The sequence below is a fragment of the Stegostoma tigrinum genome, chromosome 8, assembly GCF_030684315.1.
Source record: "Stegostoma tigrinum isolate sSteTig4 chromosome 8, sSteTig4.hap1, whole genome shotgun sequence".
NCBI lineage: Eukaryota > Metazoa > Chordata > Chondrichthyes > Orectolobiformes > Stegostomatidae > Stegostoma > Stegostoma tigrinum.
Genome location: NC_081361.1, coordinates 55,303,601 through 55,329,935, shown reverse-complemented (window position 1 = coordinate 55,329,935; position 26,335 = coordinate 55,303,601). Strand labels below are relative to the sequence as shown.

The window sequence follows — 26,335 nt, the reverse complement described above, 5'->3', positions numbered from 1 at the left end:
TCAGGAGCACAAAAGCTGACATTTCGGGCCTAGACCCTTCATCAGAGAGCTTTTGTGCTCCTGAGATGCTGCTTGGCCTGCTGTGTTCATCCAGCTTCATACTTTGCTATCTTGGATTCTCCAGCATCTGCAGTTCCCATTACCTCTGATCACAAGTTAGTTTGTGTAAAGTTATGCATGAGCTCACTTTACAATCAAGACTTGGGCACCTGAAGTTTTAACTGTACCAACTTCAAGTTGGATTTCTAGTAAAATATTTATCTATCTGCCTTTTAATGCAGCTATAGAATTAAGTGTAACTTCAAAGTTAATTACCTTTAATAGAGCCTATATTAAAATTATCTTTTCTCATCAGTTGTGAGACCTTTTTTTATAACTTTAATGGAGCTGTAAGAATTGTCAGAGCTGCATTAGATATAAATGATAAATATGCTGGTGTCTTTCACATATAGTAGAACCCTTGCAAGAACTGTGACAAACACTACATTGGACAAACAGGCAGAAAGCTAGCCACCAGCATACATGAACATCAACTAGCCACAAAATGACATGACCCACTATCACTAGTATCCTTACATACAGATGAGGAAGGACACCACTTTTATTGGGACAACACATCCATCCTAGGACAAGCCAAACAGAGACATGCACGAGAATTCCTAGAATCATGGCATTCCAATCAAAACTCCATCAACAAACACATTGATTTGGAGCCAATCTACCATCCCCTGAGAAAAAGAACAGGAAATGGCATCACCAATGCAGGAAATAACATCACCAACCCAAGGAAACCTAAACAGATAAATAGAAAGCGGGACATAACACTGGCGCTTCGTCGGAGGCTCACTGATGTTGTTACATAGAATGGTGACGAAACGTCTAAAACTAACCTTCCAGCTCAGCGAGCAAACTCACATCCAGAACCTCAACCTGAGCTACAAATCTTCTCAAAACTTGCTAGAACCCTTTATGTTTAAATCTGTAGCTATCAATTTCCATGAAGCATCACTTGTTCTCACATTGTAAGTTTTGGGAAGCCTGGCAGAAATCTCCTTAAAGGGAGTGCCGGAGTCCACTCCAAAAAAATGGAATGACATTTTTTTAAGAACTAATTTTCGGCCAAGTGAAACAGGAGGAATTTTCCATCGCATCCACCAGGACTGCCTCTTCCCTTTCAATAACAGATCTTGACCTTCTCAGTGACATGGAAGAATCTCAGACCTTCTTGCAATGTGTTTGAAATAATGACAGCTCTTTGCAAGTAAAAGGAAAGATCTTCATTTATGTAACACCATTAACAACCACTGGACATCTCTCAGCAGTTTGCAACCAATGAAATTCTAGTGGAGTGTAGTCAATATCACAACATCAGAAATATAACAACAATTTCTGCATAGCAAACTCAACCAAATAACAAAGTGATGACAACCATATAATCACCAGGATGTTGCCTGGAATGGAGTGCTTTTACTATGAAGAGAGGCTAGAAAAGCCCGAGTTTTTTTTTGGAGAGTGAATGAGGAGGGGAGACGTGATACAGCTGTATAAGATAGGCATGGACAGGGTGGATAGAAAGCAGCTGTTCCTATTAGTTGAAGGATCAGTAACATTAAGGCCCATATTTAAAGTGGAAAGAAAGAAGTTTAGAGGATATTTGAGGAAAACATCTTTCATCTAGGGCATGGTGAGAGCCTGGACTACACTGTTTGAAAAAATGGCTGAGGGAGGTAACCTCACGACTTTTTGAAAAGTTTTTGGATGAGTACTTGAAGTGTAATAACATTTTTAGGATATGGACTTAGAGCTGGAAAGTGGAATGAGTGTAGATTTAGCATAGTTTGGCACTGCAGACTTGCGCTGAAGGACCTTTTCTGTATCGTATGATCCTGTGATTCTATGACTGTTATTGTGATATTAGTTGTCCATGGTACCAGTGATACCTGTTTTTCATTGTGATGCTTTTGGGAACTGAAAATGCAGATGCGATCTTTATCTAAGTGAAGGATGGAATGAAGTAATGGAAACTAGCCTCAAAATTGTTGGGCTTCTATGTACTATCAGAAGATTCATTCCAACTGCCTTAGATCTGATAACAGGAAAAACCTGACCTGATATTTTTTTCTTGGGCACGTGACTCCAAGAATCTTACACTGGAGAACACCATAACAACGACTCATTACCAAACTCAATGGTGCTACAAACACAGAAAATGCTGGAGAAACTCAGCAGGTCTGAACGATCAGGAGAAGAATCATTTCTGACTTGAAATGTTTAATCTATCTCCGAGGGTGCTCCCACACTGGCTGAGTTCCTCTAGCATTTCCTGTGTTTGTTTCAGGTTTCCAACATGCACAGTATTCTGCTTTTACTTCAGTGATGGTCCACTTTTCTTTGAGTCACAAGATGAATTAGAAGTTGATCATAAAATTCAGGGTGATATCTCTGGCAGTGCAATATTGAAGTGTCTTTCTCTTCAAATACTAATCGGCAAATACTAAAACTGATCGGCACAGGCATGATGAGAAAGTGAACACATTATTTGCCAGACAATTCTTTGAGCTCCCTCCCTAACTGAATAAGCCAATGGAACTATTTAAATATAATGTGAAAGAGTTGTCAGAATGCTCTGGTCATTAAGAGGCTTGAAATCAGACTGCCCTCACACCCTGACACATTCGCAACATTGACAACATGTCAATGCAGCTACAATTAATTACTTCAGATAGGGGAATGATGTGGGATAATTTTGCTCCTTTTCAGCCTCTCAAGTAACTACAACCAGATGCATTTTAAAGAAAATGATAGAGACCAAACATACCTTGACAAATGTGCTGCAGTGTTCCCTCAAAGTCCCATTGCACTGACTACAGTTTACAAACATGTAATGGGAACATAAAAATCGGAGGCTCACTGATGATGTTACCTAGATTGTCAAGATTTGCATCTGCTCAACTTATGTGGCTGTAACTTGCTGTCAATATTAAAATTTCTTCACAAATACCTATAACATCTATAGAGTTTGAATTTTGCCACCATCAGATTGGATTGAAATGTACTTTGGAACAAAAGCAAATATTTTCCATCTCTTTTTGAAAAGCAGAAGAAAAGTCTTCAAGATTATTTATCCATGCAAAGAATATGCTTGTGTTGTGGCACTCAAACAGTGTCCATGTAATTTTATTAATATTCTATACTGGCACCATCCCTATTTTTACGTTACATGGATCAAAGTGAAAAAAAAACAAGCCTCTTGCACAAAGCAGGTTGTCGATTTGAATTGTCAGCATGTCAAAGATAAACAGTAGAGTTTCTTTCTTTTGAAACAAGTAATATTAAAATTTCAAAGAAAGATGTGTATCATGTTACATTTCAATAAGTAATATTTTGAATGTTTAAGTGTTATTAAAGTAGATTCATAATGCATTTTTAAAATGACAACCACTGTGTGAATGTTTCATCTCCAATGTGAACACTACGTTCCTATTTCCTAACAACAAGTATATTTTTCATCAATGAGAGCAAGAGCAGGTGGGCCTCATAACTACATATTTTTCACAGATAAGGAGGCCTGACATTTCCACAAAATCACCCAAAATTAGAAACTGTCTACGAAGACTTGAAATGCATACAATAATGAAATGGATGAACAGTTCTATAATTTCATGGTGATGTAAAATATGGACTATTCATTTTCAAATTCCATCTCCAATTTAATAGCTGAGACTTTCATGGCCTGAAATGGTTTTAAAAATGGAACCAAAAACACAGGAGTAAAATGGCTACAGGCATCTCTTGATCACAAGGGGTCAAGTTTCAATGTGGATTACACACTGAAAGCCAAACTGAAATTAACATTTTGTCTAAAGGCAAGGAAGCCAGTCAATCTTCCCTGTGGAGGCATAAGAGACCCTTGTCTCCTATTGCAATTTTATGCCCTGATGAGAACGCTTACACATTTGAGATGAAAACATCACCAGCAATTATTAAGCTTGGAGACAATGAACTGAGACACAGAGATGTACAAACAAGTTGCAGGCCATTGCCTTTGGCAGAGAGAGGGAGAAGAAACTAAGGATACAGAACAGAAAGGCTGGGAAAGGGAGCTTTATTATGAACACACTGCCAAAAGAGAAGGCAACAATTTTAAAAAGAGTGTAGTGAATGGGGAGAGGCTTTATTCTAAAGTCAGCCTTGAGAGAGAAGGCTGCAGGTTTGAACAGTGTGTGGGAAACAGGCAATGGGTTCATTCTGAACACAGTAGAGAAAGAAGGCAGCATGTTTAATAAGTGTGTGATGAGCAGGGAGTGCTTTCATTCTAAACACAGCATTGAGAAAGGCTGAGTAAGAAACAAAAGTCCAAGATTGATGTCACAGGGAATCTGTATGTTTATTAGTTGGTGAGAGGGTACAGTTTGTGATTGTGTCTAATTGGCTTAAAACTAAAGAAAAACACATTTATAAAGAAGAAGCAACTTCCTGGATTTTGGGAGAGAACACAAGCAAATGGAAAAGGAAGTTAAATCTTGTCAAAGTAAAATAAGATATTAGGGTAAAACGGAAGGAAAATAAAATTAACAAAATTGAAGTTTGTTACAGTAAGTTTGCAATAACTTTCTATTTATGTTAAACCAATAAATAACAATGTTATGGAGTGGCAAGTCAATGAGGACAAATATTGTACACCCTGCAGTATGTGTGAAGTCAGGGGTATACCATCTGTTCCAGACAAACACGTCTCCATAAAACATGACTGACTGCATAAGTTTGAGCACTGGGTTTTGGAACTTGAACACTGACTGGAGTCATGGTTGTGCCTCTGTTAGACAAAGTGCTACATGGGTAGCTCAGAAAGAGAGCTGGTTACACTGTGTAGATTAGAAGTGTAGAGCCAGAGCGTAGGTGATTACCGGGCAGGCTAAGAAAACCAAGGAGGTAGAGCAGGTGTTCCCTGAGACTATAGTGCTTACCAATCAGTATTCCATTTTCGAAACTAGTGAAGCCAATTGTTTTCAGGGGGTTCAGCCAGAGACAGGTCCATGGCACCGAGGAAGTCTTAACTGATCAGGAGAAAGAAAGAAAAATGGAACGGCAATAGTGACATGGGAACCCATGGTCAGGGGATCGGATAAGGGGTTTATGCTGCATAAAATTTGACTCTAATTTGGTGTATTGGCTCCCTGCTGTCAGGATCAAGGATATTTCTGAGTGGCTGCAGGACATCCTTCTGGAGAAGGGTTACCAGCCCGAAGTCGTAGCCCACATTCATACCATCATGAGCAGACAGAGGGATGAGGTCCTGAAAGAAGAACTAGGGAAGTCAGAAAGAAAGTTAAACAGCAGGACTTCAATAACAGTAATCTCAGGATTATTCCCAGTGCCATTTGCAAGATAACATAAGCAGGGGGAGATACGTGAGACGTTGTGACTAGTTCTGGGGCAAAATGGAACCTGTTCAGGTTGGATGAGTTGCACTTTAATGGAACTGGGACTGGTATTTTTGCCAAGAAAATTAGTTTAAAAATTGACTATAAAAGCCTGTTTTAAACTAGCTTTTTGGGGGGAATGGAGACCTGAGGCCTAACCCAAATTGGAAGAGGGTTAAGCTGGTAGCAGAAAGTAGAAAGTCTGCAGCTAAAATACAGGAAAAATAAAGTCAATTAATGAGTATGCCTTGAATGTGGAATGATGTCAAAAAGCCAAAAGTAAAGACATTTGACTTGAATGCATGCGAGGTTTACAACAAGATGGATGATCTACCAGCATAAGTAGAGGTAAATGGTTATAATATACTTACCATTTCAGAAATATGGCTGCACAATGACTAGGACTCGAACTGAATGTTGAGGAAGGGCAGAAAAGAATGAAAATGATGTGAAGTTGTGCTAATAATCACTACTATCAGTAGTAAGGGAGAATCTCCGATGAGAACAACAATGCGTGGAATCTGTTTGGGTAGAGCTAAGAAACAGCAAGAGGCATCAGGCATGAGTTAGAGTTACTTATAGCCCGCCAAATAGTAGCGATAGTGTGGGGCATTGTGTATATCAGGAGCTGAGAGAACATGTAGCAGGTGTAAAACAGTGATAATGGCTGACTTCAATCTTTATATAGTCTAGGTAAAATAATTGAGCATTAAGCCATGGAGGACAAGTTTCTGGACTGTCTTGGTGATGGTTTTGTTGAGCAGTATGTTGAAGTGCAACTAGAGAATAGGTTATTTTGGGTCTGGTATCATTCACTAAAAATGGCTACTTAATAATCTTGTTGTGAAAGAACCTTTAGGGATGAGTGATCGCAATAATATAGAACTTGATGTTATATTTGAAAGTAATGTAGTTTAATCTGAAACAGGGTGTTAAATTTGAATAGGGTGAATTATGTAAGCATGAAGCTCAAGTTAGCTGAGCTGGATTGGGAAAATACATTGAAAGCTTGACTGTACATTGACAGTGAACTATCTTTAAAGAACTATATGTTCCTTCAAGGTTCAAAAAGCTCAAAAAATGTCAATCAAACATGACTGACAGAGGAACTTATGGGTTGTATAACATGAAAAGAAAGAGGTTATAATGAGACCGTAAATAGTAATCATTCTGAGGATTTGAAACTTTTCAGAAAATGGCAAAAAACAACCAAAACACTGCTAAGAATAGATTGGAATACAAATGCAGTTTGGGGAAAGATCTATAGTTACATAAAAAGGAAGCACTTGGCCGAATGTAGTGACCTTAAAAGCAGAATCAAAGGACTTTATGGAGAAATGCCAGAGAATATAAATGGTTATTTTGTCTGTTTTCACTGAGGAAGTAAGTGGAAATCTCTTAGTCACAGAGATCCAGATTATTCAAGAGAATGAGAAATTGAAGCAAATTAATATCAGTTAAAAATGTGTACCAGAAAAATTAATGAGGCTGGAATTTGGTAATTCCCTGATACCTGAGAGTCTATATCTTAGTATGTTGAAGGTATTATCTCTAAAGATAGCCAATAAGTGATCAAGGATTAAAGGAAAATGCAGGAGAATGGGTTTGTGAAAGATATCAGGCATGATCGAATGGTGAAGCAGACTCAATGGGCTGAATAGCTTAATTCTGATCCTATATCTTTTGGTCTTATGGTCTAATGGATACAATGGCAATCATCGCCAAAATTCCATTGATTCTAGAATGATTCCTGCACATTGAAAGCCACCAAACGTCACACACTATTTACAGAAGAAAGAAGCGAAATGAAAGGAAACTACACTCCCATCAGCCTCCAATCAGTTGCAGGGAAAATGCTGGAATCTATCTGCGCAACAGATGTAATGGACCAAATGGCCTAATTCTGCTCCTGTATCTTATTGTCTTATCAGGTGATAGTTAAAAACTTAGATACAATTGATCTGATTGGGCATAGTCAGTATAGATTTGTCAGCAGATAACCATGTTTGACAAGTGTGCTGAAGCTTTTTGAGAATGTTATGAACAAAATTGAAAAAGGGGCATTGTAATATGTTCAGAAGACTTTTGATAAAGTCTGTCAAAGCATTTGGAATAGGAGCTGGATTCATGGATTAAGAATTGGCTAACAGACAGAAAACTGTAAGGATCAATTGTGTAGGAGCTTGGTTAGACTGCACTTGGAGTACTGTGTGCAGTTTTGGTCTACTTAGCTCAGGAATGATATAATTGCCAATGAAGGAGTGCAACAGTGGCATAGCAGGACTTTCCTATGAAGAGAGATTGGACTAACTAGGCCTGTATTCTCGAGAGTTTCCAAGGAAGAGAGATGATTTCACTGAAACTTACAAAATATTTAAAGGAACAGTCAAGGTAGATGCAGGTAAAATAGCTCGCCTGGTTGAGGAGTCTAGAACTAATAAGCACAATTTAAAAATGAGGAGGATACCATTTAGGACAAGATGAGGAGAAATTTATTCACTCAGAATGTGGTGTTTCTTTGGAGTTCTCTACCCCAGAGAGCTAGGAAACCTTAAACTTTGAGTATATTTAAAGCAGAGACTGAAAAATTTTCATTATCAATGGTGTAAAGTGATATAGGGATACTTGTATTTTGTAAATAAAAGGCATTGAAGTATTCGATCAGTAGTGGCCAATTTAAATGGACAGGAGTACGCTCAACCAGCTGAGTAGCTTAGCCATTTCTGAAGAAGGATCTAGTCCCGAAACATCAGCTTTCCTGCTCCTCTGATGCTGCTTGGCCTGCTGTGTTCATCCAGCTCTACACCTTGTTATCTCTGGCTGAAGTAGCCTATTCCTGTTCATATTTTCCTAAACAGGTTTCCTCTCTGTCTGTCATAAAGAAATGGTACCTAATAACAACATTAATTTTTAAAAAATCAGAACACCAAAAACTCTAAGAATAACAGAAGCTGTTGATAAGCCAAGCCACCAACATAACAACCATGGTTTCAGATAAAATATCAGTCCAGCAGAATGAGTTTAAACTGTTTATTTCTTTCACATTCCTTTGGTACTGGACACTATCCCTTTTTAACTTGTATGTATATGTGTGTTTATTTGACATTATATTTTCAGTATTTAACTTGAATCAGCAGGTAAGAAAATTGGTCTTTCCTTCACTTGGGTAAACCTTGCATCAGTTTCATACTTTTATGATAGAGATTAGTAATTAAAGAGATAGTTTAAGACCAATTTAAATTTTTGCTGCAGTCAACTATAACTGGAGAAGTTGAAAATAATTAAGCTGACTCATCCCCACCACATGCCCATCATAACCTCAAACTCATTCTAACAATGTATTTTTTTAAAAAGTAATTCTCAGCTTTTTATTCTGCTTCTAATTTCAGTGTCTATGATAGAACGCTTTTCACCCTAGTTTTTTGATGTATATTTCAGCGTAATCTTTCTAATGCGCATTCACTGTTTACGTCCTCAAGGGTATTCCCACTTGCTCAAATATCAAGGTGAATGTCATGCTAATTAATAGACAAGCACATTTATTGCATTGCTTTGTCAAATTACCCTGCTTCTATTAGATTTTTCTTATCTTTGAAAGATGGCAAAAAAGCCTGACCTTATCTTAGATAACTGCTGTGCACAGAGAACCTGTAAAACACAAATAAGACTGACAGACCAATTTGCCTTTGGCCTGCCACTAGCTTGTTTAAATGTTTGAACAGCACCTAGACGTACATGTTGCTCTGAGACTGTGCCCAATTTGGTGCAACTCAATGTTTTGGCTGAGATATTTGAAACAATTGGAATGACACTGATCAGTTTTCACTCATGCTATTTTATGCTGACGCAATCATATGATTTTAATACAAGGCTATTGAGGGCATTTTTTTTCCTTCAAAGTTTAGTCATATTATCTGGGGTTTTCTGCTTATATGGTTGTCAGCTCATGAATTTGACCCATTCAATTTAATAGACGCAGAAGTGTGAGATGGCAAGTACAGCAGTGGAAAATTCTTGTCATTTTGTCCTCCTATTAGGTCCCAGTGATCCTCTGCAAGCTTTCTCATACAGCACCAGACACAGCCTGAGGGGGAACTGGCATATTTTATATAAAAAAAGAACATATCACCAGTTTCTTTATTGGGAGTAATGCAAACAGAAAGAAAATTAGCATCTTGCAATTGTTCAGAAATGATTTCTGTCAAGTTTACCTTAATTTGACTTCAACACTTGTTTCAGTTAGCAGTCATTTTTCTACAATTCTTCCAAAAATAAAGAATCTAGCAGCAAATGAAATAATGCTGGATAGATTAATGATTCATGGGGAGGGATTGGCCTAGTGGCATTGTCATGTCAGATGATGGAATTTGAATTCAACAAAAAAATCTTGAATTAAGTGTCTAGTGATGATCAAGAACTATTGTCAATCATTGGAGAAACCTGTCTGGTTCACCAATGTATTTTAGGGAAGGAAACTGTTGCCTTTACCTGGTCCAGTCTCCAGATCCACAATAATGTGGTTGATTCTTAACTGCCTCCGGGCAATGGGCAGTAAATGCTGGCCTGACCAGTGATGCCATCAAAAATAAATTAAAATAAAGACTTGAATGATCTTAGCTTTAACATAATCAAGGAGAAAATAAATGCCTTAATTAACTGCCGTATAAACTTATCAGCATCAATGTTATTTTTTTCTAATGTGAAAGCTAGGTGATTGTTCCTTATCTGCCGAGGTTACTTGCAGCAGCTACAGTTGCACAATTCAGGATCTAAACAGATAATAGAAGAATTCGCCCTTTAACAATGTTACATTCATCTAGAATTTGGTGTGGATTGTCATTAATTTCATCCCAAAACCAAAACCATTAAACACATAACACACAATATTACAGTATCATAACTGCCTTTTGACCAATCGCCTTGTCAATTCATTATTTTAGGACTGGTTTGATAGATACTGTGACCTTTTCTTACCTTAGATGCGTGTACAATCTCAATAGCTGCCCATGTCTTCAGGCTATGTAATAGAAGGTCAGGAAAATGACACAAACGTTCTGAAAATTCTTGAATTGTGATATGGAACAGCAGCAATGTAATGTTACTACAAAGAAATAATATATTAAAATAAAATGGAATTGCTGCCTTCAGCTATCACAACATAGTTTGTAAATTTCTTTGTTTGCCCCTATGTAGATCTGATTTTTCATGAAAGCTTAGATTCTTGAGGTATTGCATGCACAGACAGCCAGGATTTAATCTTTGCAAATTCCACAAAACTGATAGGTGTCCTGTCAAATATTTAGAAAATGGTAGCCCAAAAACTTGAACACACAATGTAAGTTGATACTTAGTGCAGTATTAAAGACTACAGTATTATCACAAGTGTTTGTTAACCCAGTTGCCAATTTTTCATGGAACTGGTGCATATATATAATCCCATTGCTCACTTGAAGGAGGAGAACTAAGTTTATCTGTTTTCTGCCTGATTTTTCCTCTCAACCACTATAAGCAAACTGATTAATTGATGTTCATCTCAGCTGTGGGATCTTGTCAGCTTCATTGTTCTCTATTTTCAATATAATATTAGCCTTCAAAGTAGGTCAGTGTATGTGAAACAATGTAGAATATTTCTGAAGGATATGGCCAGATTTATTTTTAATTACTTTGATATGACATGGCCATGTATTAATGACATCAAAAGTTCAGCTTTATAAATTGTGAGCAATTTGTTTTCTAAGGCAGTACGAAAGTAAAATTATGTGAGATTACTTCTTTGAGACAGCCTTATGCTGTTTCCCAAATACAATGTTCAGCAATTTCCTTCACCAGATTTTATGTGCCACTTCCAAACAATTTTTAATTTATTAGTTTATTACTTTTAAAAATTCATTTCCTGGGCATCACTCGTTAGATCAGAGATAGTAAGAATTGCGGATGCTGGAGTCAGAGATAACATAGTGTGGAGTTGGAGGAGCACAGCAGGCCAGGCAGCATCAAAGGAGTAGGAAAGCTGACTTTTCAGGTCGGGACCCTTCTTCAGAAAAGTCCCAGCCTGAAACGTCAGCTGCCCTGCTCCTCTGCTGCCTGGCCTGCTGTGTTCCTCCAGCTCCACACTGTTATCAGTGGTTAGACCGGTGTTTATTGTCCATCCCTAATTGTCCAGAGGGTAATTCAGAGTGGATCTGGAATCACACGTAGGTCAGATCAGGTAAGGATGGCAGTTTCCTTTCCTCACAGGCATTAGTGAACCAGATGGATTTTTCTTGGCAATCAACAATAGATTAATGGTCATCATTAGACTCTTTAATTCTAGACTGTTTTTACTGAATTCAATTCCACCAGAACATTGCCTGGGCCTCTGAATTAAGTCCAGTGATTAATATCACTAGGCCTCCCACAAATTCAACACAATTGAATGGCATGGGAAACTATTACAGAATTCAGTAGTGATTTTGAACTTCTGTGCTGAGCAAGCTCGAAACACAAGGACTGCTTGTTTGAATGTTGTGTTTTCTTATTGACACTTATTTTACGTTGTTTTATCTCCTACAGGGAATTGCAGCTGCAGCACGGTCAAAAGGGGAACATAAACAGAGAATCTTTCTGACCATTTCATTTGGAGGCATAAAAATCTTTGATGAAAAGACAGGAGTAAGTCACCATATTAGCAGAGAACCTTTATAAAAAATATTCCTCGCTTACAGGTCTCAGATTCTACAATGAATGAGGATGAATTGAGCCTAAAGCTCATACAGGATAGATTTCATTCCATTTTATCAATCCTTTAGTTGTCATTATTGTCAGATGAGATATTGGGCTGAAATCAACACGGCAGGATACCAAGAAGATTTTAAAAAGTTAGACATGCATGCTTACAACAATGTGAGACCTGCATCTTTGGGATTTATTGCTGATTCCATGTATTTTAGGGAAAGCTTTGAGTTTTGCATCCATTCTCTGAGACCCAAAGACTCAATGATTTGTTTAAGTTTAATAATTCTGGTACTATGCTGCTACATCTGTAAAACTGAAATTGTGCAAGACCAGCTATGATTTTTGCTGTTTTCAAAATGTAATGTGTAGCTTGTTCATTTCACTTCATTCCTCAAATATAGCGTTGATGTGATGTGCAAAACTGACGGTTTTGACAGACATGTTGCAATGTAATTGAGCTAAAGGAATACAAGAATCCAATTGAGCTGAATAGATGTATATGACAAAATTCAGAATCAAATACCACCTTTAACAAAGTAACACTTTTGTTGTGAATAAGCAAAATATGTATCTTGTGCTCAAATTAAATGTTCTGATGTCTGATGCTTACGTTATCCTCTGCAAGGTTCAAAGAGGAGAGCATATAAATTTGCATTTTGGAAATTGCAAGTATTTCACAATAGATCAATGTACCACTCATTATTGTTCAGGTCTACCGACCAGTGTTGAGTCAGCTGATCAGCCAGCTTGGCAGTTTCAATATTGTGTGTAGTTTTACAAAAGATTGCTTTTTTGTTCAGAGAACAACAATTGAACACTGCAACAAATGATAAGATATTGTTATTGACATATTACTCACCAGATCAGCTTGTGTCATCGACTGTTTTTATGTATTAATTTTGATGCAAAGCCAGTACGGAGAAAATAATTAGCTTTAGAGAGAGGAATTTCCTAAATATTGTCCAGCTTAGAAGATTAGTATCATATATACCACTGGCAACCACCTAGAAATCGATATCCATTTCAAGCCCACCGACTCGCACAGCTCCTAGAATACATCTCTTCCCACCCACATTCCTGAAAAAATGTCATCCCCTATTCCCAATTCCTTTGACTCCACTGCGTCTGCTCCCAGGATGAAGCATTCCACTCCAGTACATCTCAGATGTCTTCGTTTTTTAAGGACCGCAACTTCCTCGGCACCCCTTCCCCACAGTGGTCGGGAACGCCCTTGACCACGTCTCCCACATTTCTCGCAACCCCCTCCCCGCAATAACAATCAAAACAGAATCCCTCTCGTCCTCACATAACCCCCCACCAACCTCCGGATCCAACACATCATCCTCCAGCACTTCCACCATCTGCAATCTGACCCCACCACCAAAGACATTTTTCCCTCCCCATCCTGATGTGCTTTTCGGAAGGATCACTCTCTCTGTGACTCTCTTGTCCGCTTCACAATCCCTTCCAGCCCCACTACACCCAGCACTTTCCCTTGCAACCGGAGGAAGTGCTACACATGACCCAACACCTCCTCCCTCACCCCCATCCCTGGCCCCAAGAAGACTTACCACATCAAACAGAGGTTCACCTGCACATCTGCCAGTGTGGTATTCTGCATCAGCTGCACCTGTTGTAGCCTCCTGTACATCGGGGAAACCAAGTGGAGGTTGGGGGCCACTTTGCAGAACACCTCCGCTCGGTTCGCAATAAACAACTGCACCTCCCAGCATTGAACCATTTCAACTCCCCCTCCCATTCCTCAGATGACATGTCCATCCTGGGCCTTCTGCAGTGCCACAACAATGCCACCCGAAGACTGCAGGAATAGCAACTCACATTCTGCTTGGGAACCCTGCAGCCCAATGGTATCAATGTGGACTTCACAAGTTTCAAAATCTCCCTCCGGCTACCGCATCCCTAAACCAGCCCAACTCGTCCCCGCCTCCCTAACCTGTCCTTGCTCTCACCTATCCCCTCTTCCCACCTCAAGCCCCACTCCCATCTCCTACCTACTAACCTCATCCTGACCTGTTGACCTATCTGTCCTCCCTGGACTGACCTATCTCCTCCCTACCTCCCCACCTACACTCACCTTTACTGGCTCCATACCTGCTTCTTTGACCTGTCTGGCTCCTCTCAACCTACCTTCTCCTCTATCCATCTTCTATCTGCCTCCCCCTCTCTCCCTATTTATTTCAGAACCCCCTTCCCCTCCCCCATTTGTGAAGAAGGGTCTAGGCCCGAGATGTCAGCCTTTCTGCTCCTTTGATGCTGCTTGGCCTGCTGTGTTCATCTAGCTCTACACCTTGGTATCTTATATATCCATAATTTATTTGTTTGCCTTACCTTAACATTGACATATTTCAAATACATATAGATTATTAAAGCCATCTTTTACCAAGGTATTGTGGCTGGTCATTAAAGCCATTTTTTATTCGAATAGATTCCCTACCATGTGGAAACAGGCCCTTTGGCCCAACAAGTCCACATCGCCCCTTGAAGCATCCCACCCAGACCCATCCCCCTATAACCCACACACCCCTGAACACTACGAGCAATTTTTTTAGCATGGCCAATCCACCTAACCTGCACATCTTTGGACTGTGGGAGGAAACCGGAGCACCCAGAGGAAACCCACACAGACACAGGGAGAACGTGCAAACTCCACACAGACAGTCGCCTGAGGCAGGAATTGAACCCGGGTCCTTGCCGCTGTGAGGCTGCAGTGCTAACCACTGAGCCACCAGGCCGCCGGGCCGCCCCAAAGTTTACAAAATTTATATTTTTGTGGGAAGATGAATCAGTAATAAAAGTAGTCATGTCCATTTACTGGTGTAATCTGAGTGTCGCTGGCTGGCCATCAGTTCTTGCCTGTCTCTAGTTGCTCTTGGAAAGGTATTGGTGATGTGCCTTCTTGAATTGTTGCAGCCAATATGCTGTAGGTAGACCCACAATGCCATTAATGAGAGAATCTCTTAATTTTGACCCAGCGACAGTGAAGGAACAGCAATATATTTCCAAGTCAAGCTGGTGCAAGGCTTTGAGGGGAACTTGCAAGTGATAGTATTCCCATGTATCTGCAGCCGTTGTCCTTCTATATGTGGATTTGGAAGATGCTGTCTAAGGATCTTAGGTGAATTTCTGCAGTGCATTTTAGTACATAATGTTGCTACCGCGTGTTAGTGGTAGAAGAAGTGGATGCTTCCGAATAGGGTGTCAGTCAAGCCCACCCAGACCCATCCCCCTATAACCCACACACCCCTGAACACTACGAGCAATTTTTTTAGCATGGCCAATCCACCTAACCTGCACATCTTTGGACTGTGGGAGGAAACCGGAGCACCCAGAGGAAACCCATGCAGACACGGGGAGAATGTGCAAACTCCACACAGACAGCCTTATTCTGGATGGTATCAAGATTCTTGAGTGTTGTTGGAGATGCACTCGTCTGCTCAAGTGGGGAGTATTCCATCATTCTCCTGACTTGGGTTTTGTAGATGGTGGACAGAGTTAGGAGATGAAATACTAACCACAATATTCCACACCTCTGACCTTGTAGCCACTATATTTACATGGCAAGCCTGGTTTAGTTTCTAGTCAATGGTAAATTAAACTAATAAGGTTAATAGAGGGGGATTTAAGATGGTAATACCATTGAATGTCAAGTGGCAATTGTTAGATGGTCTCTTATTGGAGACGGTCATTGCCTGGCATCTGTGTGGTGCACATGTTACTGGTCATTTGTCAAGCTGGGATATTTCCAGATCTTGTTACATTTGAGCATAGACTGTGTCAGTATTTGAGAATTTGAGAATTGTGCTCAATATTGTACCATCACCAGCGAACAGCCCCACTTCTGACTTTTGATGGAGGGAGGGCATTGATGAAGCAGCTGAAGATGATTGGGCCTAGTGCACCACTCTGAGAAATCCATGCTGAGATGACATGATACTGAGATGACTGACCTCCAACAACCACAACCATCTTCCGACATGCCAGGTATGACACCAACCTGTAGAGAATTTGCCCTCTGATTTGCATTGATTCCAGTTTTGCTAAGGCTCCTTTATGCCACACTCTGTTGAATGCAGCATTGGTGTAATGATGTCTCATTTCTATCTTACCACTAGAATTCAGCTCTTTTGTCCATGTTTGAATTAAGGCTGTAAAGAGGTCAGGAGCTTGTGGCCCTTATGGAAGCCAAACTGGGCATCACTGAGAAGGTTATTGCCGAGCAGGTGCTGTTTGTTAGTACTGCTGATGATATCTTCCATCACTTTACTGATGATCAAGAGTATTCTGATGGAGCAGTAATTGGTTGGGTTCGATTTCTCCTACATTTTGTGTGCAGGACATACCTGGGCAATTTTCCATATTATCAGATCGGCAAAGGATACAGCAAGTTCCAGAGCATAAGTACTATTGCCGGAATGTCGTCAGAGTGTTCTGTTGAAAAACATAAATATTCTCTGGTCTTTGCGCAGAAACGCGGATTGTTAGCTGCACAAATACATTAGGCAAAGCACAAAGTGCCTAAAGTGATGTGCATTCATTTCAGGACTCCTACCAATTTCATTTCAACTGTAAGTGGCTGCGTATGAAAGACATTAAATGCACAGGGTAAAGCTAATTGTGTGACTGAGAGTTTGAGGTGGGGGCATATAAGTAGGCATAGAAAGCAAAAGGAAATGGATGCATTGAGGCCAACTATTTTCGTAATGATAATCAGATAGGTCAGGAAGGGACAGAATGTACAAGCGCAAATCATCAGTGGAAAATAGGATCGGAGAGACAAAAGTGATAATATGATAAAATTAATAGTGTTTAAATGTGTGTAATATTTGGAGCAAAATAAATAAATTAACTGTGCAAATAGAGTTTAATGGACATGCTCTTTCAGCAGTTGTGGAGGCATGGTTATAAGGAGATCAAAGGTTAATAATGAAATATTCAGGGGTTCGTGTCTATTTGAAAGGACAGTAAGGAAGGGAAGGTGAGTGGAATAGCTTTGTTAGCCTGAGGTGGAATAAGTATGATAGGAAGAAATGATGTAGAATCCATATGGATGGTGGTCAGAAATAACAAGTGGAAGAAGACACTGGTGGGACTAGTCTACAGATTTCCCTAACGGTAGCTGTCCTGTAGAACACAGAATAAACTGGAAGATAATGGGGTCTTGTAAGCAAAAACATTAATTATAACTGCCTTTAATTGTCATCTTGGTTAGGAGAATCAAATTGCAAAGAAGGAAGAATTCATAATGGTAGAGTTTCTTTGACTAATACATTGTGGATCCAACCAGGGATCCATGTATTTTGCATCTGGTAATGTGTATTTAAGTAGGTTTAATAAATTGTCTCTGAATAAAAGATTCCCTTGGAAACAGTGACCATTTAGCATTTAGAATTTAGCATTAAGTTTGAGAGTGAGAAACTTTATTTGGTAACAACTCTGCTAAATATAAATAAGGGGTAAGAGCAGAGCTGGCTGGAGTGGACTGGGAAAGGCGTTTAGGAAAGAAGACAATGGCAGAAATTTAAGAAAATTATTCATAATTCACAGCAAAGATATATCCCGAACAGGAAGAAGGACTCAAGGAAGACGATAAAACAACCATGGATGACCAGAACTGTTAAGGCCATACAGAATTGAAAGAAAAACATACAACATGGCAATGAAGGAAGTTTTAAAAGCCAACCAAAAAAGAATAAAGAAGGAAACAATAAATTATGCAGGAAAACTAGCAAGTAATTATAAAAAAGACAGTATGAGCTACCTCAAACATATAAAAAGGAGGAGAAAGGCTAACGTGAACATAGGACCATAAGAGAACAAAGCTTGGGAAATATTATTGGGAATCCAGGAAATGTCAGAGGGTTGAATGAATGCTTAGCATTTGCCTTAATGGTAAAGGATGTTAAGGGGCTAAAGCGGGGAAAGAAATAAAAACAATAGCTATCACGAGAGAAAAAGTATGAGGGAAACTAATTTGCCTAGAGGCCAAGAAGCCCTCTGCACCTGATAGGTTGTATTCTAGGATTTTAATGGAATTAGCTACAGAGATAGTGAGTGTGCTGGTAATAATCTTGCAAGAATCTTAAGATTCTGGAGGAGCCTCAGGCAGTTAGAAAACAGATTATTTACACCTCTTGTTCAAAAGGGAGGGAGACAAAAACAGGACAAAAATAGGCCAGTTAGCTTAACATTCAAATTGAGAGGATGTTAGCATCTATTATAAAGTCTGCAATCACACAGAATTTAGGAATATGTCATATTATCAAGCAAAATCAATATCCTTCCCAAAAGTGGAAGTCATTCCTGACAAATTTATTACACTTCTTTGAGGAAGTAACAAGTAAGGTAGGTAAAGGGGAAGCAGTGGATATGATATATTTGGATTTTGAACAGGCTTTCAACAATGTAGTTCACATTCAGCTACTTGATAAGATAACAGTGCGTGGTGTTGGGCATAGTATATTAGCATGGATAGAAGATTGGTTAACTAATAGAAAACAGAGAGTTGAGGTAAAGGAGACATTTTTAGGATGCCAACCTGTAAGAAATGGAGTGCCAAAGTGATCAGTGCTGAGGGCACTGTATTAATGATTTGGATGATGGAAGTGTGAAATATTGTCAAGTTTATTGATGATACAATAACAGGTGGGAAGACAATTAATGGGAATGATACAAAGAATTTACAGGGGTTGCAGACAGGTTGAGTGACTGGCCAAAACCCGGCAAATGAAATATAATGTGGGAAAATGTGAGGTTAGCCTGTTAGGGGAAGAACAAAAGAACTTCATATTTATTCAAATGGAGAAAGACTGCATGAATCACAAAAAAAAACTAGCATCCAAATTCAGCGGGTAATAGGGAGGCAAATGGAATATTGTCATTTATTTCAAAGGGAATAGAAACTAAAAACATGGAGGTCTTGCTGAAACTGTTTAGGACACTAGTCAGACCATAGCTAGAATATTGTGAACAGTTTGGTTCCTTTATCTAAGGAAAGATATATTGGCATTGGAGGCTGTCCAGGGAAAGGTCACTCATGTAATTCCTAGTTTGGAGGGATTTTCTTACAAAGAGATATTAAACAGGTTGAACTTGAACTCATTGGATTTTAGAAGGAGAGACCTTATTAGAAAATTATAAGGTGCTTAGCGGGCTTGATAGGGTAGAAACAAAGAGTTTGACTCCCCATGTCCGAGAGTCTCGGACCAAAAGGTATAATTTTAGAGTAAGGGATCATCCATTTAACAGGTAGATGAGGAGGAATGTCTTCTGTCAGAGAGTAGTGAATCTGTAGAATCCTTGTTACTGAAGCGGCCACTAGAGGCTAGGTTGTGTTTGTTGAGCATTCAAGGCTGAGATAGACAGATTTTTAATCAGTAAGGGTATCAAGAGTTAGGGGGATGAGGCTGGAAAGTGGAATTGAGGATTGTCAGATCAGCCATAATCTCATTAAGTTGCAGAGCAGAGTTGATGGGTTGAATGGCCTATATCAGATCCTATATTTTATGGTCAAAATGGACCACGACTTTGAATCATGTCAAATTGTAAAATGCAAAGTGAGTGTGCACTGGAAGTCAATAAAAATGAAAAAAAAATGCTGCCCTGTTCTGTGATTCAGTAGTTGACCATAGTAGTTTTCTTGATTTAAGGTATTTTTTTTAAAAAAGAAGATAGGATTGGATGCTGAAATTTGTCATTTTTTTAATCCCTTGAATCTATTACATTACTTTATCCGTAGCTTAGATTTGATGCTTGTGGTATTGTTGTCCATGACAGGTAATTTATCTGGTCCATTGCTAGACTGTGTAAGTAACTGAAAAATATAATTTTGATGAATATCCCTTTTTTAAAAAAATAATCCTATTACTTGTTTTCCTGTTAAAAACAGATTTCCTTTAAATGTACTTAGCTTTTAGGGGGAGGGGTGTACACACTTTGTTGATCTATTTCCCCAGTCACCACTGTCAGTTTTCTCTTATTTTTTGACAAAATGAAATTTGAAAACCTGGAAAACGATATTTTAAGTCAAGAATACAAACTGACTTTTTTCCTTACATGTGCATTAATCTTGTTTAAATCAATATTTAGCAGACATTAAATCTTGCTCCACATGTTATTTAGTAATCATTTAAATATAATAATAGTATTTAAATTAATTTGCAGTCTTGCTTTTCAACTAGATATATTTCACACAAAAGACTTACACCACATTTTATTAAAGAGCATTCACCACAGGAATGCTTCACACTTCTGGGCATAATGTTGTACTTGTGCCCTGATTGTAAATTTATCTGTGTCACACAGAAAGGAATAAGCTCATTGCCAGAAGGACACAGCTAACCACTCAAAACTAGGACAGTCCTCATACCATTATCTGCGATTGCTTGCATTGGGTCAAATTGCTGTAGCTATTACTTTATGAAGAAGTAAGGAACTGAAGAAAACACTGGAAGTTTTATAAAGGTCTCCTGTTTGACCAGCAATAAATGATCTATTGTACCTGTAAATTAGACTCAGGTCATACAGTCATATAGAATGGAAACAGACCTTTCGATCCAACCAGTCCATGCTGACCGTGTTCCCAAACTAAACTAGTGCGTCTTGCCTGCATTTGGCCCACATCGTTACAAACCATTCCTACTCATGCACTTGTCCAGACATCTTTTAAATGTTGTAATTGTACCTGCAACATCTTCTGGCAGTTCATTCCACACATGATCCACTCTCTGCATAAAAAAATTGCCCCTCATGTCCTTTTTAAAACTTTCTCCTCTCACCTTAAAAATATGCCCCCTAGTTTTGAACTCCCCACCCTAGAGAAAAGATCTTGTTATTCACTTTACCTATGCCCTAATGATTTTATAAACCTCTATAAGGTCACCGCTCAACCTCCTACATTCCAGTGAGAAAAGTCCCAGCCTATCCAGCCTATTATTTTAACTCAAACACTCCATTCATGATGATTTCCTAGTAAATCTTTTGTGAACCTTTTCAGGTTTAATAATATCCTTCCTATAGCAGGACAATCAGAACTGCACATGGTAATTCAGAAGAGGCCTCACCAATGTCCTGTCCAACCTCAATACAATGTCCCAATCCTAAAATCATAGGTCTGAGCAATGAAGGCAAGCATGCTAAATGCCTTCTTAACCACCCTGTCTACCATGACGCAAATTTCAGTGAATTATGTACCTGAAATCCTCTGTTCTACAACACTACCCACACTTCAGGAATTAGAACATAGAACAGTACAGCACAGAACAGGCCCTTCAGCCCACAATGTTGTGCCGACCATTGATCCTCATGTATGCACCCTCAAATTTCTGTGACCATATACATGTCCAGCAGTCTCTTAAATGACCCCAATGACCTTGCTTCCACAACTGCTGCTGGCAACGCATTCCATGCTCTCACAACTCTCTGCGTAAAGAACCTGCCTCTGACATCCCCTCTAAACTTTCCACCAACCAGCTTAAAACTATGACCCCTCGTGCTAGCCATTTCTGCCCTGGGAAATAGTCTCTGGCTATCAACTCTATCTATGCCTCTCATTATCTTGTATACCTCAATTAGGTCCCCTCTCCTCCTCCTTTTCTCCAATGAAAAGAGACCGAGGTCAGTCAACCTCTCTTCATAAGATAAGCCCTCCAGTCCAGGCAGTATCCTGGTAAACCTCCTCTGAACCCTCTCCAAAGCATCCACATCTTTCCTATAATAGGGCGCCCAGAACTGGACGCAGTATTCCAAGTGCGGTCTAACCAACGTTTTATAGAGCTGCAACAAGATCTCACGACTCTTAAACTCAATCCCCCTGTTAATGAAAGCCAAAACACCATATGCTTTCTTAACAACCCTGTCCACTTGGGTGGCCATTTTAAGGGATCTATGTATCTGCACACCAAGATCCCTCTGTTCCTCCACACTGCCAAGAATCCTATCCTTAATCCTGTACTCAGCTTTCAAATTCGACCTTCCAAAATGCATCACCTCGCATTTATCCAGGTTGAACTCTATCTGCCACCTCTCAGCCCATCTCTGCATCCTGTCAATGTCCCGCTGCAGCCTACAACAGCCCTCTACACTGTCAACGACACCTCCGACCTTTGTGTCGTCTGCAAACTTGCTGACCCATCCTTCAATCCCCTCATCCAAGTCATTACTAAAAATTACAAACAGTAGAGGCCCAAGGACAGAGCCCTTTGGAACCCCACTCACCACTGACTTCCAGGCAGAATATTTTCCTTCTACTACCACTCGCTGTCTTCTGTTGGCCAGCCAATTCTGTATCCAAGCAGCTAAGTTCCCCTGTATCCCATTCCTCCTGACCTTCTGAATGAGCCTACCATGGGGAACCTTATCAAATGCCTTACTGAAGTCCATATACACCACATCCACAGCTCGACCCTCATCAACCTTTCTAGTCACTTTTCTGTTACTGCGCCATTTCCCAGAGAAGAATATTAACTTCCCAAGGTGATAACAGAAGCCCAAACACGTGACATAATCTACTGTTGTAATTATGTATACATTGAAACATCAGCATTTCATGTAGTTCAGAGGTGTCTATTAATCTAAGTAACAGAAGTCATCCAAATCCTGCGGCCCAGGTCTATGAAAATATCTTTGTTCACTTCAAGATGCATCACTTAAAATTCAAACCAATAGTTTGGTAAGCTTATTCCCAATAATGAACCCTGTGATTTCTTCTACATCCTTTGGCTACTGTTAGTTCACAATCTAGAAATCATTTCAACTTACTTTAAACTCCACATTTTGCATTTTGTTTGGGCAGGGTCGATCAGTGGGCAACTGGCTTGTTTTATTGTTCCCTAATACTAGAGATTACAGTCCAAAATGGAAATTCTGTGATAATAGAAAAAACTTCTTTCACAAGGATGGTGACTGTCAAGCTGCAACAATCAAGTCAAAACATGCAATATATTGTGTTTTTAATTGCATTAGTATCTGTTTTATTCTTCTGTGCTTATCAAAAGCCACAGAGAATTTTAATGTAACTTAAAGAAAATGTTTGCTTGATCACGGCTGACATCAGTGACTGAAGAATATTTTCAGGGAATTTCACTGCATGTTTGTTTGCAGTACAGCCCCTTCATTTGTGGGTTCCTATTTTGAAAACACTCAAAACTGATGAGAAATTTTCCTCTCTGGCCCTGTACCAAATAATCGCATCAGTTTTGACACAGGTACTTGTTTTCATTTGTTCACAACACAAACTGGCTTATAATTCACCAGAAAGTAGAGTAAGGATATTAGAAAAAATTTAATTGATTTTATAAACATGATTTAATGACATTATGATTACTATTTATGGAATCAATAGGAAATTAGCCAGCTCAAATTAAACCCGTTAATGCTGCAAAATGAAAATAGTGCTAAAATTCAGAGTGAGAGGCGGTAAGAAAAACAGTGACTAATGGAATTCTGTAGGATTTTCTTGTTGAATATCCTGCTGTTCATAATCTTCATAAATGATAAGGTGGTAAGTATTCTGAGTAAGTTTCCTGATGACTATGAAAGTCAGCAATTGTGATTTTGGGCAAGAAAAATAATAACTACATTTTCAAATGTAGGTTGATGCATTGAAACTGAACATGTAAAATTTTGTGCTGTAACAAACTCACATTGACCTTTTCCACAAAGACTACATTGAAGTATTGTCAAGAAAACTGTTTTCTTTTGATACTTTTTTGATACAGCAATTAGCTTATTTGTGGTAAAATGTTAATTATATTTGAAATGTCTAGACTTGGGTGTGTTCGTCCAGGCTTTGCCACAGTCTGTATTTGTCTCCTAGTGTCTGTTTAGTTTCTGCAGTTCTTTTATCAGTTACCTAGTATTTCTTTTCCTATCCCATTCCTACACAATTATCTCTGGCATTCGTCAAGAATCTACTGTATCTCTACCATATAATCCAGAAGCACATTAGTTTCCACATATACATTAATGACACACCCTCCACCTTAGCACCATCTATTTCCCACTGCGCTGTTTTTCACTTGACAGACTGCCATTATGGGACAGCAGCTATTACCTCTGGCGATTTTGTTAGAGGTTATGCACAAGAGCCACAAGAAAAAGAAGAGCAGGGGGCTGACATTGCCTTCTAACTGAGGATTGCTTTTGAGACAGATCATCCCTATCAAATTTCAGAGCACTTTTACGCATGGCTTACTTTCCACAACTAAGAATCCATAAAGATGTTCACCATCTGCACTCATTCCTTTCAACAGCCTTCTCAGGAACAATGCAATAAAAAGAACCAATAAATCCAACGTCACTCAATTAACATAGCCCGTCTTTATACCTAAACCCGCAAAAAAATATTACACCAACAGATAGCACTTGAAAAATTAAACTATTCACCCTGGTTCTTGCTCTTAAAGGCTAATCAGTGAATGTTCTTGGCTACGCTAGTGCTTTGATGAAGTGCATCCTGGTGACAGTGAAGTGAATGACTGCAGAGATTACAAAGAGGGCATCTAGGATATCATCATGGGATGCCCTCAGCAGCCTGTGGGCTGTGATGGCTCCACTTTATTACAGCATTATCCCAGGCAGAGTTTGAGCAGTCTGGAATGCCTGACTGATGGGTGACAGTAAGGACAATAGAGTTTGGCAGGGGCACAAAATAATTTCTACCAATGTAGGGCAGTTCTGTTCTCCTATGTTTCTCATGTCACTTACATAAAGTTTGACCTCAGCTGGTCCATTAGTCTGCTGGAGAAGAAATCACTTGATAACTGAGACAATCTTCAAGCTCCTTTCATCCATAGGGGTTTTGACACCTGCCAAACTTCCAACATATCACTTTGCAGTTCCATGGAAGATGTTGGTAACATTGTAGAAGCTGTTTGGGTTTCCCTTAAAGAACTTCACTTTTTCCCTATAAGTTGTTAGGCAGCCCTTCGAAAGTTGTTTGGCATTACCTGGTTGCTGCTCATTTGCAGTGGGAGCTGCAATCTTTTTCACCAGACATTGCATGAATCTACTGGGCTCCTTAGCTTGCTGGATAGAATTCGCTGGCCGCCTTCTTGCTGAAGGGAAACATCAGAACAAGAAAAGGCCATTCATCCCTCAAGTCTGAGGTAATAGCTGATCTGACACTGAACTCCACATACTCATCTTTGCCTCATACTTTTGATAACATTGATGAACAAAAAGCTATAAATCCCACTTTTTAACCTAAAAATTGATCTTAAGAGTTGTCAAATTAAAGCAGAAAGTTTCAAGCCTCTACAACCCTTTAGGTGACAAAACATTTCCTAATTTTGCTCTGGAAAAGTATAATACTAAACTCCTGATCCAGGGAAATAAATTATTTCAATCTGCCCAATTCTGAAAACTTTGATTAGTTTACTCCTCACTTTCTAAGTTCATATCATACAGCCTGAGTTTTCACAATCTGTCCTTCTTAATTTAACACCTATATTCCAGGTATCATTCCAGATAAACAACATTTTGTTTCCTCCAAGGTCAGTATATTCTTCCGAGGGCAGGATGCCCAGATTGTAGTCCAGGTATGATCTGACCAGAGATTTGTGCAATTGAACTATGACCTCCAACTCTTTCCATTCTAAACCTCAGGTATAAAAAGGCCAGCATTCCAATAGTCTTTTTGATTATTTTCTGTACTTTTCAGAATATGGACAAAAGATTGAGCCCCAAAAGTGGGGTGAGATTGTCTGCCCTTGCCAACAAAGTTGCATTTGATGGAGTATGATATCAAGGAGCCCTAGCAATACTTGACCAACAAGAATCAGAAGTATAATCTTCATTGGCTGGAGTCATACCTAGTACAAAGGAGGATAATTGTGTTTGTTGAGGATCAATTGTCTCAGTTCCAGGTCATTATTGCAGAATGCTGTCCTCAGCCTGCCTCATCTTCAACTACTTCATCAATGACCTTCCCTCTATCATGAAGTCCAAACGGGGAGTTCACTGATAGAGTCAAAATGTTCAGCATCATTCACAATTCCTCAGACAGTGAAGCAGTCCATGTCCATATGCAGCAAAATCTGAGCAACTTGCCGGCTTTGGTTGATAATTGACAAGTAACATTTACGCCGAACAATAACCATCTCCAAGAAGAGAGAATCTTATGATTTCCCTTTGACATTCAATAGGCAGGCCCCCTCCACTCTGACCCTGGGACTGCTCAT

At 39.3% G+C, this 26,335-nt stretch overlaps 1 protein-coding gene across 1 annotated transcript in view; it reads left to right on the top strand.

Annotated features, from left to right (window-relative positions):
• The window catches only part of dab1a (DAB adaptor protein 1a), a 400,410-nt gene that overhangs the window by 242,750 nt on the left and 131,325 nt on the right, over window positions 1-26,335 (top strand). Inside the window, exon 4 of the mRNA XM_059647688.1 lies at window positions 11,976-12,074. Coding sequence (XP_059503671.1) covers window positions 11,976-12,074 — 99 coding nt within the window. The remainder of the gene's footprint in view (window positions 1-11,975; window positions 12,075-26,335) is intronic.